General features: G+C 37.2%; 1 protein-coding gene across 7 annotated transcripts in view; it reads right to left on the reverse strand.

Moving 5' to 3' along the window:
* ERCC6 (ERCC excision repair 6, chromatin remodeling factor) overlaps positions 1-19,747 on the reverse strand; it is a 111,167-nt gene that overhangs the window by 11,262 nt on the left and 80,158 nt on the right. For 4 of the 7 annotated variants that reach the window (XM_045195949.3, XM_053922050.2, XM_024561404.4 and 1 more), the window contains one exon: positions 17,222-19,160. The exons of the other annotated variants lie outside the window; for them this stretch is intronic. In XM_045195949.3, the coding sequence (XP_045051884.2) occupies positions 18,738-19,160 (423 nt within the window). In that variant the 3' untranslated portion in view covers positions 17,222-18,737. Of the gene's footprint in view, positions 1-17,221; positions 19,161-19,747 lie in introns of those variants that run through there. 7 annotated transcript variants of the gene reach the window in all.

Below are 19,747 nucleotides of genomic sequence, written 5' to 3' on the forward strand. Positions count from 1 at the left end.
TTTATTTATTTATTTATTTATTTATTTATTTATGTATGTATGTATGTATGTATGTATGTATGTTAAAATTTCATCTTCTTATCTGTCCTCCAATCTTTTTTGTCCTTCCTCCTTCTTTCTTTCCTTCCTTCCTTCCTTCCTTCAATCCTTCCTTCCATTCCTTTTCTATTCCTTTTTCCTTCCTTCCCTTCTCCTTTTTTTTTTCTTCTTTCTCCTATTCCCACAGGTGAGATAATAAAACCTGGAGCTCTAAAACGACCATAATTAACCCTTTTAGACCCATAAACGTCAGCTCCAGACCAGTGAGCTCAGGAGATTAAGGAGAGGGCACAACTGAATCTCACAGGCATTCTACCATAGAACTTCATACCATAAGCCCAGGGAGTCACAACAGATCAATTTAAGAAGCAGAGGCTAACAAGAACAGTCTCACAAACAATGGGAAGACAAAAAAAACAAAAACAAATCCCCAAATGAAAGGAAAGGAGGAAGCCTCAGAAAGAATGCTAACTGAAATAGAGGCAAGTGAACTATCAGATACTGAGTTCAAAGCAATGGTTATCAGGAAGCTCACTGAGCTCACAGAGAACTACCAGAAACTATAGGGAAACTACAATGAACTCACTGCAAAATAATCAACATGAAAAAGGAAATAGAAACTGTCAACAAGGGCCAAGAGTAAATGAAGAATACAATTTCTGAATTGAAGAACACAGTAGAAGGAATGAAAAACACACTTGATGAAGCAGAGGATCTCATCAGCGAGCTGGAGGAAAAGTAGAAAAAAACACCCAGAAAGAGCAAGAAAAGGAAAAGAGGCTCAGAGAGAATGAATAGGGATTAAGGGAAATGCAGGACAACATGAAATGTAATAATATCTGTATAAAAGGGATACCAGAAGGAGAAGAAGGAGAGCAAGGGTTAGAAAACCTGTTTGAAAAAGTAATGAAGAAAAATTTCCCTAATATGATGAGAGAAAAAAGTCACACAAATCCAGGCAACACAGAGAGTCCCTATCAAGAGGAACCCAAAGAGACCCACTGCAAGACACATCATAATTAAAATGGCAAAATTCCAAGACAAAGAGACGATCCTAAAGGCAGCAAGGGAGAAACAGGAACTAACAAACAGGGGAGCCCTGATAAGGTTAGGAATTGACTTCTCAATGGAAACGCTCCAAGCCAGAAGACAATGGCAAAAAATATTCCAAGTAATGACAATCAGAGGCCTGCAATCAAGTCCACTTCATGCAGCAAGGCTCTCAATCAAGATAGAAGGCCAAATAAAGAGTTTCCCAGACAAAAGAAGTCTAAAAGAATGCACCTCCACCAAACCAGCTGTGCAAGAGATGCTAAAGGGACTGCTTTAAAGAAAGGAAGGAAAAGAGAAAGAGAGGAGCACAGGTAGGAAAAAATAGCAATGAATAACTACCTATCAATAATAACCTTAAACATAAATGGATTAAATACTCCAATCAAAAGACATAGAATAGCTGAATGGATAAGAAAACATAAACCACACATATGCTGCCTACAAGAGACCCATCTCAGGACAAAAGACCTACACAGACTGAAAGTGAAGGGCTGGAAACAAATTTTCCAAGTAAACAGACAGGAAAAAAAAAGCAGGGGTAGCAATACTCATATCAGACAAAATAGACTTCCAAACAAGGGCCATAAAGAGAGACCCAGAAGGTCACTTCATAATACTCAAAGGAAGAATCCACCAAGAAGACATAAACATTGTCAATATATATGCACCCAACATAGGAGCACCGAAATACATAAAGAAAATCTTGGAGGACTTCAAGAAAGATATTGACAGCAACACAATTATAGTAGGGGACTTTAACACCCCACTGTCAAAAATGGACCGATCTTCCCAAACAAAATATCAAGAAGGATATTGTGTCACTTAACAATACCCTAGATGAAATGGACTTAACTGATATATAGAGAGCTTTTCATCCCAAAGAAGCAAATTACACATTCTTTTCAAGTGTCCATGGAAATTTTTCAAAGATAGACCACATGATAGGACATAAAGCAAGCCGCAACAAATTCAAGAAAATTGAAATCATATCAAGGATTTTCTCTGACCACAAGGGACTGAGACTAGAAACCAACCCCAAAGGAAAAAACCCAAAACATTCAAAATCATGGAGACTGAATAGCATGCTATTAAACAATGAATGGGTCAAGAACGAGATTAGGGAAGAAATCAAAAACTTTCTGGAAGCAAATGAAAATGAACTCACAACAACCCAAAACTTATGGGACACAGCAAAGGCAGTCCTGAGAGGGAAGTTCATAGCAATACAGGCCTACCTTAAGGAGATAGAAAGAGTTCAAACAAACACCCTAACCCTACGCATACAAGAACTCGAGGAACAACAACAAAGACAGCCCAGAGCAAGCAGAAGGAAGGAAATAACCAAGATCAGAGCAGAGTTAAATGACATAGAGACTAAAAGCACAATTGTAAGGATCAATGAATCCAGGAGCTCGTTCCTTGAAAAGATAAACAAAATCGACAAGCCTTTAAGTAGACTCATCAAGAAAAAAAGAGAGAGGATCCAAATAAACACAATTAGAAATGAAAGAGGAGAGATTACAACTGATAACACAGAAATACAAAGGATTGTAAGAAATTCCTACGAAGAACTGTATGCCAAGTAATTTGAAAACCTAGGTAAAATGGACACATTTCTAGAAAAATATAATCTTCCAAAACTGAATGAAGAAGAAGCAGAAAACCTGAACAGACCAATAACAGCAGACGAAATTGAAGAAGTCATCAAAAAACTCCCAACACACAGATGTCCTGGACCAGATGGTTTCACAGGAGAATTCTACAAAGCATAAGGAAGAGCTAACCGCTATCCTTCACAGACTATTCGAAAAAATCCAAACTGATGGAAGACTCCCAAACTCTTTTTATGAAGCCAGCATCATCCTAATCACAAAACCAGATAAAGACACAACGAAGAAAGAAAACTTCAGGCCAATATCGCTAATGAATATAGAAGCTAAAATTCTCAACAAAATATTGGCAAACGGCATTCAGCAATATATTAAAAAGATCATACACCATGACCAAGTGGGATTCATCCCAGGGATGCAAGGGTGGTACAATATTCGCAAATCAATAAACATAATACATCACATCAACAACAGCAAAGACAAAAATCACATGATCATATCAATAGATGCGGAAAAAGCATCTGATAAGGTACAGCACTCATTTCTGATAAAAACACTCAGCAAAGTGGGAATAGAGGGAGCATTCCTCAACATAATAAAGGCCATATATGAGAGACCTACAGCCAACATCATACTCAATGGACAAAAACTTAGAGCTTTCCCACTAAGATCAGGAACAAGACAAGGATGCCCTCTCTCACCACTCCTATTCAACATAGTATTGGAAGTCCTGGCTGCAGCAATCAGACAAGAAAAAGCAATAAAATGCATCCAAATTGGAAAGGAGGAAATGAAACTGTCACTGTTTGCAGATGACATGATAGTGTACATGGAAAATCCTATAGACTCCACCAAAAACCTACTGGACCTAATAAATGAATTTGGCAAAAAAGCTGGATACACAGCCAATACTCAGAAATCAAAGGCATTCCTGTATGCCAACAACGAAAGTGCAGAAACAGAAATCAGGAAAAAAAAATCCCATTTGATATAGCAACAAGAAAAATCAAGTACCTAGGAATAAACCTAACCAAGGAGGTCAAAGACCTGTACTCAGAAAACTACACAACACTGATGAAAGATGTTAAGGAAGATCAAACAAATGGAAGCATGTCCCATGCTCATGGATTGGAAGAATTAACATCATCAAAATGGCCATACTACCCAAAGCGAGTTACAAATTCAATGCAATCCCTATTAAAAGACCCATGCCATATTTCACAGATACAGAACAAACCTTTCAGAAATTCATATGGAACCATAAGTGACCCCAAATAGCTCCAGCAATTTTGAGAAGGAAGAACAAAGCAGGAGGGATCACAATACATGATATGAAACTGTATTACAAGGTCACTGTAATCAAAACAGCCTGGTACTGGCATAAAAATAGGCACATAGACCAATGGAACAGAACACAGAGCCCAGAAATAAACCCAAGTCTTTACAGTCAATTAATACGTGACAAAGGAGGTAGGAGCATAAAATGGAGCAAAAATAGCCTCTTCAATAAATGGTGTTGGGAAATCTGGACAGCTACGTGCAAAAAAATGAAACTCGATCACCAATTTACATCATACACAAAAATAAATTCAAGGTGGATAAAAGACTTAAATATAAGTCATAACACCATGAAAGTCCTAGAGGAAAACATTGGCAGGAAAATCTCTGACATTCCATGCAGCAACATCCTCACAGACATGTCCCCTAAAGCAAGGGACATAAAGGAAAGAATAAACAAATGGGACCTCATCAAAATAAAAAGCTTCTGCAGGGCTAAAGAAAACAGCATTAAAATGAAAAGAGAACCAACAGTATGGGAAAACATATTTGCCAATGATACCTCAGACAAGGGCCTGGTCTCCAAAATATATAAAGAACTCACATGACTCCACTCCAGGAAGACAAACAACCCAATTAAGAAATGGGCAAAGCACTTGAACAGACACTTCTCCAAGGAAGGCATACAGAGGACCCAGACACATATGAAAAGATGCTCATCATCACTAGCCATCAGAGAGATGCAAATTAAAACCACAATGAGGTACCATCTCACACAGGTCAGAGTGGCCAACATAAACAAATCCACAAATAAATGTTGGAGAGGATGCGGAGAAAAGGGAACCCTAGTGAACTGTTGGTGGGAATGCAGACTGGTGAGGCCACTGTGGAAAACAGTATGGAATTTCCTCAGAAAACTAAAAATGGAACTGCCCTTTGACCCAGCAATTCCGCTGCTGGGATTATACCCTAAGAGCCCTGAAACACCAATCCAAAAGTACCTATGCACCGCAATGTTCATAACAACGCAATTTACAATAGCCAAGTGCTGGAAGCAACCTAAGTGCCCATCAGCAAATGAGTGGATTAAAAAACTATGGTACATTTACACAATAGGATTCTATGCAACAGAGAGAAAGAAGGAGCTTATACCCTTTGCAACAGCATGGATGGAACTGGAGAGCATTATGCTAAGTGAAATAAGCCAGACGGTGAGGGATAAATACCATAGGATCTCACCTTTATCAGGAACATAATGAACAGAAGAAGAAAGCAAACAAAATATAACCAGAGACACTGAAGGTAAGAACAATCTATCAATAGCCAGAGGGGGGTGGGGAGGGGACAGTGAGAAGAGGGGATTACAGGAACTACTACTATAAAGGACACATGGACAAAATCAAGGGGGAGGGTGGAGAGGGTGGAGGGAGGTTGGTTCGGCTGGGGTGGGTTGGAGGGATCGGGAGGTAAGGCATACAACTGTAATTGAGTAACAATAAAAATTAAAAAATAAATAAATAAAATAAAAACAAGTCCCAGAATATAATGTACTGCAAGATGTCCTTTTTATTAAGAACAACTCAAAATAAGTAATGTACTTTTAGAAATACACACAAAAACACAGACGCAAGAGAACAAAAAGCACAGAAGCCAGAACAGTGGTTACTCAGTTGGGGAAGCCAGAAGTGGGGGCTGGGGCAGAATAAAATAAGTAGATGAGAGGTATTGGAGGTGTCCTCTCTGTCATGTGGAGCAGTGGGCTCTCACGAGCTTATTCTTATACACAAACACAATAAAATAGGTCATGACAGGATAATGATGGGCATCCTGAGCCAAGAATTCTCACATCCAATTCTGGGCACCTGAGGTCCATTAGAAATTAATAATATAGTAATCAAAGAAATAATAGAGAGAATGATAAAATATAAATCTTTTCTTTGAAAAGGTTCTTTGAATAGACAAAAGAGACAAACATCTAGCATGATATGAAGATGAAGAAAGGCACAAAAACAACCTTAGAAATATAAAGAAAATTATAGATACAGTCAAAATTTAAATAATCATTTAAGAATAAGATGCTCTATACAAATAGAACTTAATAAAAGTAACATGAGAAGAAATAGAAATGCAGAATAGATTATATCAAGTTATTTAAGTAGAACCAGTAGTGAAAACTTTTCCCACAAATACAAATATACACAGTAAAACACGTGCATTTTTCCAAAACTTCAAGGAACAAATAATCTTAAGCAAATTTCTTCAAAAAGTTGAAAAGTGGGATAATTCTCCCAATGGAACATATGTTCTAAACAAGAAAAGTACAAAAAAGGAAAACTATATGCCAGATACACCTATGGGCACAAATACAATGACCCTACATAAAACAGTGGTGCATGGAATTGAACAGTATATTCAAAAAAGTGACAGAGTAGGATTTATAACAGGAACACAATAAATAGCTTTATCTTAGACAACAAAACAGTGTGCTCCATCACATTAAAAGATTAAAGAAGAGCCCTGATCTGTAGCTCAGTTGGTTGAGCACAGTCCCACAACGTGAAAGGTCCTGGTTCAATTACTTGTTGGGGCACATGCCTGAGTTGCAGGTTCAGTCCCTGATTGGAGCATGTATGAGAGGGAACCAGCCAATGTTTCTCACATTGCTCTTTCTCCCTCCCTTCCCCTTCTCTTAAAATAAATAAATAAAATCTTTAAGAAAGAAATAAAGCCACAGTCCCTTCAACAGATATAGAAAGAGCATTTGATAACATTCAATATCCATTTGTAATCATGATTCTTAGTAAAATCAGAGAAGGAAATTTCCTTAGTCTAAATAAGGCTAGCTATCAGAACGCCAAGGAAACATCATATATAATAGTGAAACTTTGAAATCATTACCTTTAAAACAAGGAATAAGAATTTTTTAAAAAGGGAAAAACAGAATCTACAGGTAAAACTAATAGATGTTATAGAGGATTCAATCACCAACTGATAAGTACATAAACAATCCACTAGGAAATGTAATTTTTAAAAAGGTATTAATCACAATAGCAATAAAATATATGGATACCTTTGAACAAATCTGACAAAAAGTGTTCATGAACTTTTACTGCTAAAAGTATAAAACTTCACAGATGAATTTAAAGGACCTACATAAATGGAGAGCATACTGTTTTAATACACTATTCAAAATCAAAAACACAGTCTCACTAAAATAATATATAAATACCATCTAATTCTAAATTAACTCCAAATAAGATTTTTCATATAACCTGAACTGCTGATCTTAAAATTCCAATGGAAAAAAAGAACCAAGAAAAGCCAAGTCCATTCTGAAGATGGGGATGGTGGAATTTCTACTTCATATTCAAGCCTCATCATAATGTTACAGATATTAGATATTGAAACAGTATTTTTATATATTATAGTACATGAGGGGGACCTCGAAAAAGAATTTATTTATAAAAAATGGTATATTCATTCTTACATGTTTGAACTTCAGTCACCTTCAAAGCACTCGCCATTTGATGCAATGTACCTATCGAGATGTTATTGCCACTGCTCAAAACAGTTTTCAAACTCATTGATTTTGATATCTCTTAGTGCTTCTGCCATTTTTTGTTTCACCTATTCCACATTGGCAAAATGTTTCCCTGAGGACTTATTTTTTAATCTGGGAAACAAAAAAAAAGTCACTTGCGGTGAGATCAGGTGAATAGGAAAGGTGGAACATGGGGGTCATGCTGTTTTTGGTCAAAAACTGCTGAACACTCAACATGCTGTAAGCAGGTGCACTCATAAATCACCCATCATGAAATGGCCAAGCACGTTCAGAGTCTTCAGAAAAATTCACTGAAGCCAAGCGCAGCCTCTCACAACAATGGAAGCTGGTACACTGATACAGATGGGTTCCTAGAAAACTCACCTGATAGGAGAAGACTGTATGACAAGGAGGCTGCCTTTTAGAACATAATTCTGTTTTGTTTTGTTTTGTTTTTCTTCTGGGATTCCCCCTCATAAGCCCAGGAAGCACAGAGTCCTAAACAAGGTGAGTCCAATGAAGCCCACACACCAAGACACACCTTTAAAGGCCAAAGGGTAAAGACAGAGAAAATCTTAAAAGCAGCAAGAGAAAAGAAGTTAGTTACCTACAAGGGAGCTCCTATAAGTCTGTCAGCTGTCTCAAAAGAAACATTTCAGCCAAAATGGATTGGCATGAAATATTTAAAGTAATCAAAAGCGAGGACCTACAACTAACATTACCCAGCAAAGTTATCATTTATAATTGAAGAACAGATATAGAGCTTTCCAGACAAGAAAAACTTAAAGGAGTTTATCACCACCAAGGCAGTATTACAGGAAATGTTAAAGGGACTTCTTTAAGAAGATCAAAAATATAAATTATCAAATGGCAAAAACTATTTATCTACCAACAATTAAAGGTAAATGCATTAAATAACTCAGTCAAAAGACTGAGGGTGACTTAACGGATAAGAAAACAAGACCCTTACTTTAAATATGCTGTCTACAAGACACTCACTTCAGATTGAAAGACACACACATACTGAAAGTAAAGGGATGGAAAAATATATTTCATGAAAATGGAGACGACAACAACTAAAAAGTTGGTATAGCAATACCTATACCAGACAAAGTAGACTTTAAAACAAAGGCTACAAGAGACAAAGAAAAACCCAGCAATTTAAATTCTGGGTACTTATCTCACGAAATCCATAACACTAATTTGAAAAAACATATGCATCCATGTTCTTTGCAGCATTATTTACAATAGCCAAGTGACTTAAGTGTCCATCAATAAATAGGTAAAGAAGTAGTGCATATATAGAATGGAATCTGACTCAGCCATACAAAAGAATGAAATCTTGTCATCTGCAACATGGATGGAAATAGTATCGTGCTTAGTGAAATAAGTCAAAGAAAGACAAAGGCCAAGGATGATATATGTGGAATCTAAAAAAAAAAAAAAAAAAATAGTTGAACAAACAAAACAGAACAAACTTATACAGAAAACATTTTTCCCCCAAGTGGGCCACTGTTTTTTTTTACTTTTAATGTTTTAAGTGTACTTTATTGGTTATGCTATTACAGTTGTCCCTTTACCCTACTCTGCCTGGTATGCCCCCATCCCACCAGCAATCCATCCTCATAGTTCATGACCATGGGTCGTGCATGTAAGTTCTTTGCCTTCTCCATTACCTATACTGTTCTTAACACCTCCCTGTCTATTTTGTACCTACCCAATTATGTTTCTAAATCCCTATACCTTTTCCCCCAATCTCCTCCTTTCCCCTCCCAGCTGATAACCATCCAAATGGTCTCCATATCTATGGTTCTATTCCTGTTTTACTTGTTTGCTTAGTTTGTTTTTTTAGATTCAGTTGTTGATAGTTGTGAATTTGTTGCCATTTTAATGTTCATAGTTTTGACCTTTTTTTTTTCCTAAATAAGTCCATTTAACATTTCATATAATAAGGGCTTAGTGATGAACTCCTTTAACTTTACCTTGTCTGGGAAGTATTTTATCTGCCCTTCCATTCTAAATGACAGGTTTACTGGATAGAGTAATCTTGGATGTAGGTCCATGATTTTCATCACTTTTATGCTTCTTGCCCACCCCTTCTCACCTGCAAAGTTTGTTTTGAGAAATCAGCTGATTTTTTTTATAGGAACTCCTTTGTAGGTAACTCTCTACCTTTCTCTTGCTGCTTTTACGGTTCTCTCTTTATCTTTAATCTTTGACATTTTAATTATGATGTGTCTTGGTGTGGACCTCTTTGGGTCCATCTTGTTTGGGACTCTCTGTGCTTCCTGGTCTTGTATGTCTATTTCCTTTGCCAAATTAGGGAAGTTTTCTTTTATTACTTTTTGAAGTAAGTTTTAAATTTCTTGTTCTTCCTCTTCTCCTTTTGGCACCTCTATGATTAGGACGTTGGCCCTTTGGGGGATGTCCTAGAGTCTTCTTAAACTCTCGTTTTGTTTTGTTTTGTTTTTTTGAATTCTTGTTTCTTCATTTTGTTCTAGTCAAATGTTTATTTCTTCCTTATGTTCCAAATCATTGATTTGAATCCCAGCTTCCTGCCCTTCACTCTTGGTTTCCTGTGGATTTTTCTTTATTTCCCATAGTATAGTCTTCACTCCTTCCATTATGCTTTTGCCATATTCAATGAGATCTTTAAGCATTCTGATCACCAGTGTTTTGAACTCTACGTCTGATAGGCTGGCTAGCTCCACATCACTTAATTCTTTTTCTGGGGTTCTGTTCTGTTCCTTCATTTGGGCTATAATTCTTTGTCTCCTGATTTTGGCAGCCACCCTGTGTCTGTGTACCAGTTAGAGCTTTTATTTCCTATCTTAGCACACCTATTAAGTTATGTGGGACAGTCTTTGGTATTTGCCAGGACAGGGCATCTGCTTGACACTTTGTGGCTCCTTGTGTGAGGGAAGGGTGGAAGAGGGGACAATGATGCTGATAGCTGACTGCTGGGGTCTTGTCTGGCACTCACCCTATTTCTAGTCACTTCATCCACTTCCTGAATGTGCCTGGTGCCCCTCCAGCTGCTGTCTTGGTTGTGGATCCCAAGGTAGGTGGGTTTGTACACACTCTGGGCTCTCCTGAGAAACCATTTTTTTCCACTGGGTTTACAGCCAAAAGTTATGATACTTTACTTTTCCCTGGGCTGGTACCCTGGTCTGCACAGTCTGGCCTGGGGCTATGTTCGCTCACTCACAAGGTGTCCCCCTGATTTTTATCTGCCACTTGTGAATGTGGGACTACCAGCTTCAAAGGCTGCTGCTGCCTCACCACCCCCAGCTTGCCATCACCACACAGCATCATCTCCACCCTGACTCCTTGTCTCCACCCCTCCTACCCATCTGAATGAATATAGCTTCTTTAAATTCTTGGTTGTTTGACTTCTGTACAGTTCTGGATGTTTTTCTGGGTGATCTTCTGGCAGTTCTGGGTGTTTTTCATTTTTAATATGGTTGTTCAGTGTGGTGAAGCATGTCTACCAACATCTCCATCTTGATCGGAAGACTCACAGAGAACATTATGACAGCTGCCAGATGGGAGTGGGGTTAGGGGGGTGGGTGAAAAAGGTGAAGGGATTAAGAAATACAGATTGGTAGTTACAAAATAGTCATGGGACTTTTGGCCAAGGTGGAGGCATAGGTAGATACAATTTGCCTCCTCATACAACCAAAAGAAGGACAAATCTAAAAACAAAAAATAACCAGTACTGCCAGAAAATCGATCTATATGGAAGACTGACAACCAAGGAGTTAAAGAAGAAACATTCATTCAGACTGGTAGGAGGGGCAGAGATGGGCAGCCGGGGTTAGAGGACTCACAGCAAGGCAGCGGTTGGAGGACCAGGTGGTCCCACAGTTGCATAAGGATAAACCGGGGAAAATAACTGGGGAGTGAGACAGACCACGCAACCCACGGTTGCAGCATGGAGAAATAGCCTCAAAATCTCTGGCTAAGAACCTGTGAGGGTTGCAGCAGTGGGAGAATCTCCCAGCTTCATAGGAGAGATTTTTGGAGAGACCCGCAGGGTCCTAGAATGTACACAAACCCACCCACCTGGGAATCGGCACCAGAAGGGCCCAATCTGCTTGTGGATAGTTGGAATGAAAACAGGTCCAGAGCCGAGTAAGTGGCATTGTTCCCTCTTGGATCCCTTCCCCACACATAGCACCAAACACAGTGAGTTTGGTTGCCCTGCTCTTGTGAATACCTAAGGCTCTGCCCTGTCCAATGTAATAGGGGCACAGGAACAAAAAAAAATACGGCCCAAATGAAAGAATAGATCAAAACTCCAAAAATAGAACTATGTGATGAAGAGACAGCCAACCTATCAGATGCAGATTTGAAAACACTGGTAATCAAGACGTTCACAGAAATGGTTGAGTAGGGTCACAAAATAGAGGAAAAAATGAAGGCTATGCAAAGTGAAATAAAGAAAAATACACAAGGAACCAACAGTGAAGGGAAGGAAACTGGGACTCCAATCAATGATTTGGATCAGAAGGAAGAAATAAACATTCAACCAGAACAGAATGAAGAAACAAGAGTTCAAAAAATTAGGCTTCAGAACCTCTGGGACAACTTTAAATGTTCCAACATCCGAATCATATGGGTGCCAGAAGGAGAAGAGGAAGACCAAGAAATTGAAAACTTATCTGAAAACATAATGAAGGAGAACTTCCCCAACCTGTTAAAGGAAATAAGACTTCCAAGAAGTCCAGGAAGCTCAGAGAGTCCCAAACAAGTTGGACCCAAGGAAGCACACACCAAGGCACATCATAATTACATTACCCAAGATTAAAGATAGGGAGAGAATTTTTTAAAAATTTTTATTGTTATTCAATTACAGCTGTATGCCTTTTCTCCCCATCCCTCCACCCCACCCCAGCTGAAACCACCTCCCTCCCCCACCTCTACCCTCCCCCTTGATTTTGTCCATGTGTCCCCTTTATAGCAGTTCCTGTAATCCCCTCTCCTCACTGTCCCCTCCCCACTCCCCCCTGACCATTGTTAGATTGTTCTTAACTTCAGTGTCTCTGGTTATATTTTGTTTCCTTTTTTCTTCTATTGATTAAGTAGGCTCATCAAGAAAAAAAGAAAGAGGATCCAAATAAACACAATTAGAAATGAAAGAGGAGAGATTACAACTCATACCACAGAAATACAAAGGATTGTAAGAAATTATTACGAAGAACTGTACGCCAAGAAATTTGAAAACCTAGGTAAAATGGACACATTTCTAGAAAAATATAATCTTCCAAAACTGAATGAGGGAGAGAATAATAAAAGCAGCAAGAAAAAAGGAGACAGTTACCTACAAAGGAGTTCCCATAAGAATATCAGTCGATCTCTCAAAAGAAACCTTTCAGGCAAGAAGGGGCTGGAAATAAATATTCCAAGTCATGAAAGGCAAGGACTTACATCCAAAATTATTCTATCCAGCAAAGCAATCACTTGGAATGGAAGGGCAGATAAAGTGCTTCCCAGATAAGTCAAGTTAAAAAAGTTCATCATCACCAAGCCTTTATTATATAAAATGTTAAAGGGACTTATCTAAGAAAAAGAAGATGATCAAAACTATGAACAGTAAAATGACAACAAACTCACAACTATCAACAACTAAACCTAAAAAAAAGACAAAAACAAACCAAGCAAACAATTAGAACAGGAACAGAATCACAGAAATGGAGATCACATGGAGGGTTATCAGTGGGGAGGGGGCGGGGGGAGAATAGGGGAAAAGTTACAGGGAATAAGAAGCATAAATGGTAGGTACAAAATAGACAGGGGGGAAGTTAAGAATAGTATAGGAAATGGAGAAACCGAAGAATTTATATGTTCAACCCATGGACAAGAACCAAGGGAGGGGAATACTGGTGTGAGGGGGTGCAGGGCAGATGGGAATAAAGGGGAGAAAAAAATGGGACAACTCTAATAGCATAATCAAAAAAATATATTAAAAACAAAAACAGAAACAAAATAGTCATGAGTATGTAAAGTATAGCATGGGGAACAGAGTCAATAATATTGTAATAACTATGTATGGTATCAGGTAGGGGCAATCACTTCATAAATTATATGAATGTTAATCAGTACATGTACTGAAAATAATATAATATTGTATGTCGATTGTAATTGAAAAATAAAGATTATTATAACAAAGAAAGGATTGTGAATATGTTGTCATAGTGCATGTAAGCCTAATGCAATTAAAAAAAAATCCACTATGAAGGAAAGCCAATGGACACAATGAAGAACAGGATGAATACAAGAATTTCATGTAACACAATAATTGGAGACTCTAAAACTATTATGTTTAAAATTTTAACCATAAAAATATTCAGTAAGAAAAAAGAAAGATGTTGAAATAAAATCAGGAAGGTTATGGTAGGGGGAAGCAGTTTTAGAAATAAATGTTATAATTATAGAACTCAAAATTTGATGGAGAGCTTAAATAGAAGATTAGAAAGGGTTCCAGATGGATGGGAATAGATAAAACTGGAAGAGGCAATATTCAAAGAAATATTTCCTACAATTTTCCGGAATTGTTGAAAAACATGAATCCTAAAATTCAGAAAGCCAAAGGCCCATACAGGATAAAAATCAATTTACACAAATCAGAGCAAAATGCCAAACTATAATGACAAAGAGACAATATCCACAAAAGAACTTCAAAAATTTAGATAAAATAGAAAACTTTATAGAAAAATGTTACCTAAATTGACTAAACGCGTTATTGACACCTAGAAATGGTTTTTAGTGTACAATTCAGTGGCCTTCAGTACATTCACAATTTTGTGCAACCTTTTGTATTTAATTTCAAAGCACTTTAATCACCCCAAAAGAGAACTGTGAACCTATCAGGCAGTTTGCATTCATTCCCCAACTAACAGTCTCTAGTAACCTACTATCCACAGTTTCTATGGATTTGTTTATTCTAGATATTTCATATGAATGGAATCATAAAATATGTAGTCTTTGTGTCTGATTTCTGTCACTTAAATTATTTTTTAAGTTTCTTGATTTTGTAATGCATATCAGTACTTCATACATTTTCATGGCTGATTAATATTCCATTGTTTGGATATACTACAATTTTTTTAATCCATTCATCTGTAACTGACACTTCGGTTGCTCCCACCTTTTGGCTATTGTGAATCATGCTTCTATGAACATGGATGTACAAATATTTCTTTGAGACCTTGCTTTCAATTCTTATAGGTATATACCCGAAAGTGGAATTGCTGAATCATATGGTAATTTTACTTTAAATTTTTTTTAAAGAATTGCCATACTGTTTTCCACAGTGGTGGTACCATTTTACATTCCCAACAGTGCACAAGATTTTCAACCTTCCCACATCCTTGTCACCTTGTCAACTTTTGTTTTCTATGCTAGTAGCTATCCTAATTAATGGGTGTGAGGTGATACCTCATTGTAATTTTGATTTGTATTTCCCTAGTGATGTTAAGTATCTTTTCATGTGTTTATTGGCCATTTACCTATCTTCTTTGGGGAAATGTCTATTTAAGTTTTTGCCCATTTGAAAATTTTTTTTAGCTTACATTCTTTATATATTGATTAATCCCTTCAAGGATATATAATTTACAAATATTTTCTCCCATTCTGTGGGCTGCCTTTTTACTCTGTTGGTAGCATCTTTGAAGCACTTCTTACATTTTCATGGTACTATCTATTTTTTTCTTTGGTGTCTTTGGTGTCATATCCAAGAAATCATTACCAAATCTAATGTCAAAACTTTTGTCCTATTTTCTTCTAAGAGTTCTATTGTTTTAGGTCATGCTTCTATCCTTTTACATTTACTCAGATTTGTTTTATGACCAAACATATGGCCTATACTGAAGATTGTCCGATGTGTACTTGAGAAGAATGTATATTCTATAATTGTTGGCTGGGATGTTCTATAGACTGTTAGATTTAGTTGGCTTATTATGTTGGTCAAATCTTCTGTTTCATTGCTGATGTTCTACCTAGTGGCTCTATTATTGAAAATGGGGCACTGAAGTCTACAACTATTATTGTTGTTAATATTTCTCTCTTTTCTGCCAGTTTTTGCTTCATGTTTTGGTGCTGTTATTAGGTGCATACATTTATAATCATTGTATGTTCTTGATGGGTTGATCCTTTTATCATTATGTCTCTCTTTATCTCTAGTAACAATTTTTAAAATTTGAAGTCTATTTTGCCTGATATTAGTATTGCACTTCAGCTTTCCTATGGTTGCTGTGCCTTAGAAACAATGTGCACTTTCCCAAATTGTGCCTGGGACAGTCACATGACTTTTCCCACCGAACAGCTGTGCAAACAGAAACCAGTTCAAAAGTGGCAGCCATGCATTAGATAAAAAGTGAAGGATGAGGTAGAAATGCCTTTCAATGGTTTTCTGTAGCTAATTTGCTACTTCTCTTCTCTATGCAATGCTAGGTGATTTAAGTTTTCCAGTAGTAATGCTTTTGAGTTACAGTATAGTCTGGGTTACTTCTCTCCTTTAACATTGTTGCTGAAGAACTACCTTTTGTTAGCCAGATGTTTGAAAGGTTGAGGGTGAGTGATTTGGCATTTGTTTTAAATAAACATTTAAACTTTCAAAAGAAATAATAAAGTATACCCTCCTGCAGACAAGTTAGACTTTTTTTTTTTTTTTTTTTAAATCCGACAATCTCTGACTGGAGAGATTTTGGATTAATTCATTCACGTTTATTACTAGTATGTTGGGTTTATATCTGCTCCTTTATTTTTTTTGTTGTGTCTCGTCTTCTTTGTTCCTCATATCCTCCTTTACTATTTTCTTTTGCACTAAATGGCTTCTAATGTATACTGTACAAAGCTTTTAAAGTTCCCAAAATTAGATTTTTATCTAAATGAGTAGGTTACTCTACATCGTTAAAATCATTATGCTTAGAGCTTCTTCCTCTAAGTCTCTCACTCTGGGAAACATAATGACAATGTTTACTGATAGTCACACTGAGATACAGCAGGGCAGTGACCTAGCCAAGGTCACAGCATGCCAGTAGGTGAGACAAGAACTGTGCTGAAGACCACCTTCCTTTCACTGCATCCTAACTTTTTACAGCATTTTCTACTTGTCAAAAAGGTTATGATTTCTCTAGCTCAGTATACTTTTAGATTTTATATAATATGATGCCCAAACTCTTCACACTCATTAACTGCATTAGGACCTCAATCTCAGAATAAGGGGGACGCAATTCTCTTATAGGCTAATGATTATAAAAATAAAAATAAAAAAGCACTTCTCAGAAACAAAATAGTCATGAATTTGACTCCCTTATGAGCCAAGTTCTCAAGCTTAAGATTTATTGACCTGTTTAAAAATCCCTTCTATGACTTCTAGACAATGATGGCTAGGAGCACAATAATAGAATCTTCCTCCTCTAAAATCTAATACATAATGAATCACCCCCAAAAAAGGGGGAAAAAAAAAAGAACAAGCCAGAATAATTTTTAAAAAATCAGCAGAAAATCTTTGTGTTAATCCTCACTCTATGACATCTCCTACCAAAGGAGAAGAATTCTTGGCCCAAGCTATTTAACAAAATCTCAGAATGGAAAAGCACCATATTTTGTGTGTATAATACGCCCTGTGTATAATGTACACCCACATTTTTGGCCCAAAATTTCAAGAAAAAGGTCTTTCATTTTAATTTTTTAATTCAATTATTTATTTATTTATATTTAGATACTTGTTTTTTGTATTATAAGAGAATTTGAGCATTTATTTTTGAACCTATTATAGTATAAGAAATTCTATGTAACAAATAATTACAAAACACAAGAACTGATATAAGGCATTTCAGGTACTACCCATGTATAATGTGCATCTTTACTTTTCCCTCAAAAATGTGGGCAGAAAAATGCACTTTACACACAGCAAGATACAGTAACACCCAAGTCCTCCAACCACAGCTTCATGTTGCCCAGCAGACGCCTCCCTAAGATCCAAACCCAGAACCCTCCTCTCTGGGTGGCAGGGAGGAGCACAGAGATCTGGACAGGGCTGCTCACCTTCAGCAGGAATATGAAATGAAAACACGGAATGAGAGGAAGGTGAGCATAACACAGAAAAATCAGACAGATGCAAAGAGCAAGCCAGAGAAAACATATCCAATGAAAAAACAAGTTGCACAGTAACAGCTCTAGAAAAATAATTAAGGAATACAATGAATTTAAGAAAACAAGACTTCAGAGCTGAGGTCTTAACAAAACAATGAGAAGGAAACAAGAAAAACAAGGATAAGAAAACAAACTGTGGGTCAAAACATCACCATCAGAAAACTAAAAACACGTAACAGCTGGAAACATGCAGCAGAAAAGCAAACCTCTTAAAACACAAGAGTTATCATGAATGCAAAGGAAAAGGAGATGGAAACAAAAAGACACATAAGGAGAACAGTGCTGTCTGACATAAAGCAGTCACCATCATGAGGAAAGCAAACGATGATTACAATGAAAACATTCAGTTACCTTCCATCGTGGAAAGCAGGGAGGACTGAAATGGTGGTCACTACGCAGTAATGATGGTGGACCTGACTGTGGTCTACAGTGATGTCTGTGTGCATGTGTGTTGGTTGTTTTATCTGTATGTACTTTTGGTTCTGCTTATTTTTTGTTTTTGTTTTTTAAGATAACCAACTTCATTTTCCTAAAGTATAGTCAGTATAAAACTGAGTATACAACAACTTTCTACAAACATGTCTTATTTATTGCCAAGCTATTTTATGCTTTACTAACAAAAATACCTGCCAATTTAATAGCACCTTAAAAGAAAGACTGTTTAAAGGCAATTAAAATGATTAAAAGATGACATCAATCAGTTGCCTCCCATGTGTGTCCTAACTAGGGATCGCACAACCTAGGTATGTGCTCTGACTAGGAATCAAACTGGTAACCTTTTGGTGTATGGTATGATGCTCCAACCAACTTAGCACCCAGCCAGACAGGCCCCTGATTTTATAACATAATGCGTAGAACCAAAAAAATTAACCCAAGTATTCTGAGAACTTTTAAGTTTCAAAGAATTTCTTCTTCCTTAAGTTTTAATTATGAGCTAGCTATCCTCAAAGTAAACACCAAATACAGCCAACCTCTGTTGACAAACATGATGATTACTAATTATAATTGGAAATTTCCAATAGAAAAGTCAATTAAAAGTTTAGAAATTAATGTTATCAGCAGTATTCTGCCTTGAGTTTCCAAATTCCTTCACCATCAGAAGTTCTATGAAAAGTGCAGAGGTTTCTCAATAGTTCTCGAAAGACACAAGACTGTGAAACTGATAACTTGGATTCGAACTCCTGCAGTATCTCCTGAGTACTGGCCTGGCCATCCACATGGGCCTGAAAAGCAATGAAGTTCCTCATTTCCACCAGCAGGTCATCATGTTCTGTGGTGGAGGGCAGTGGAGCAGAAGTCTCTTGAAGGTGCACATTTTCACTTTCTAGCCGCTCCGGCAAAATCAGGTGGTTTCTAGCTCTCATTTTAGCCAGCAGTGAAGACGAAGTGAGGGCCCCAGATGAGGACTCTGCATCTTCCACTTTTCCACTAACATGCTCAGAAACATTATCTTTTCCATCCTTTTTTATGATGCTGTCCTGAAGAAAGAGGATCACTGCATTGATACATTTAATGTCTAATTTATGGCCCCACTAATTTCCCCAAAGGTTCTGAGGGGCCTTAAATAACACATGTACCCAGGCCAGGGTGGGAAAGTTATGGGGAAAGAATGAAATAGTATCTACCACAGAGGGAAAGCAGAGTCAAGCATTTAAAGCCACCCACTACCAAAGAATATTTCTTTAAAAAACGAACAAAAATCTCCAAAACTACACTATTCACTCGGTTGCCATTCTGAGTGATGATGATGGAGGGAGAGCCAAGTGGCTGGGGAACAGGCTTCCAGAGGCGGCTTCTAGGAAATTGCCTTTAGGAGGAACAAATTCCAATGGGCTTTTCCTGTTCTTCCTCCCAAATTTACCCTGATCTAGGCTGGCACTGTGGGGTAAGGAACAATATCATAGGTGCACTTCTTTTTCTTCACTTGTAAATTATTTTATTCTTTACTACTTTATACCTGATATATGTTTCCTTAAAACAACAAAGGTTCCCTATTCCTGCATTCATATTAATCTAAAATAGGAGTCTGAATCTGGGAGTTTTCAAATTATATCAGTAACATAAC

This window comes from Desmodus rotundus, chromosome 4 (genome assembly GCF_022682495.2).
Source record: "Desmodus rotundus isolate HL8 chromosome 4, HLdesRot8A.1, whole genome shotgun sequence".
NCBI classification, from domain to species: domain Eukaryota; kingdom Metazoa; phylum Chordata; class Mammalia; order Chiroptera; family Phyllostomidae; genus Desmodus; species Desmodus rotundus.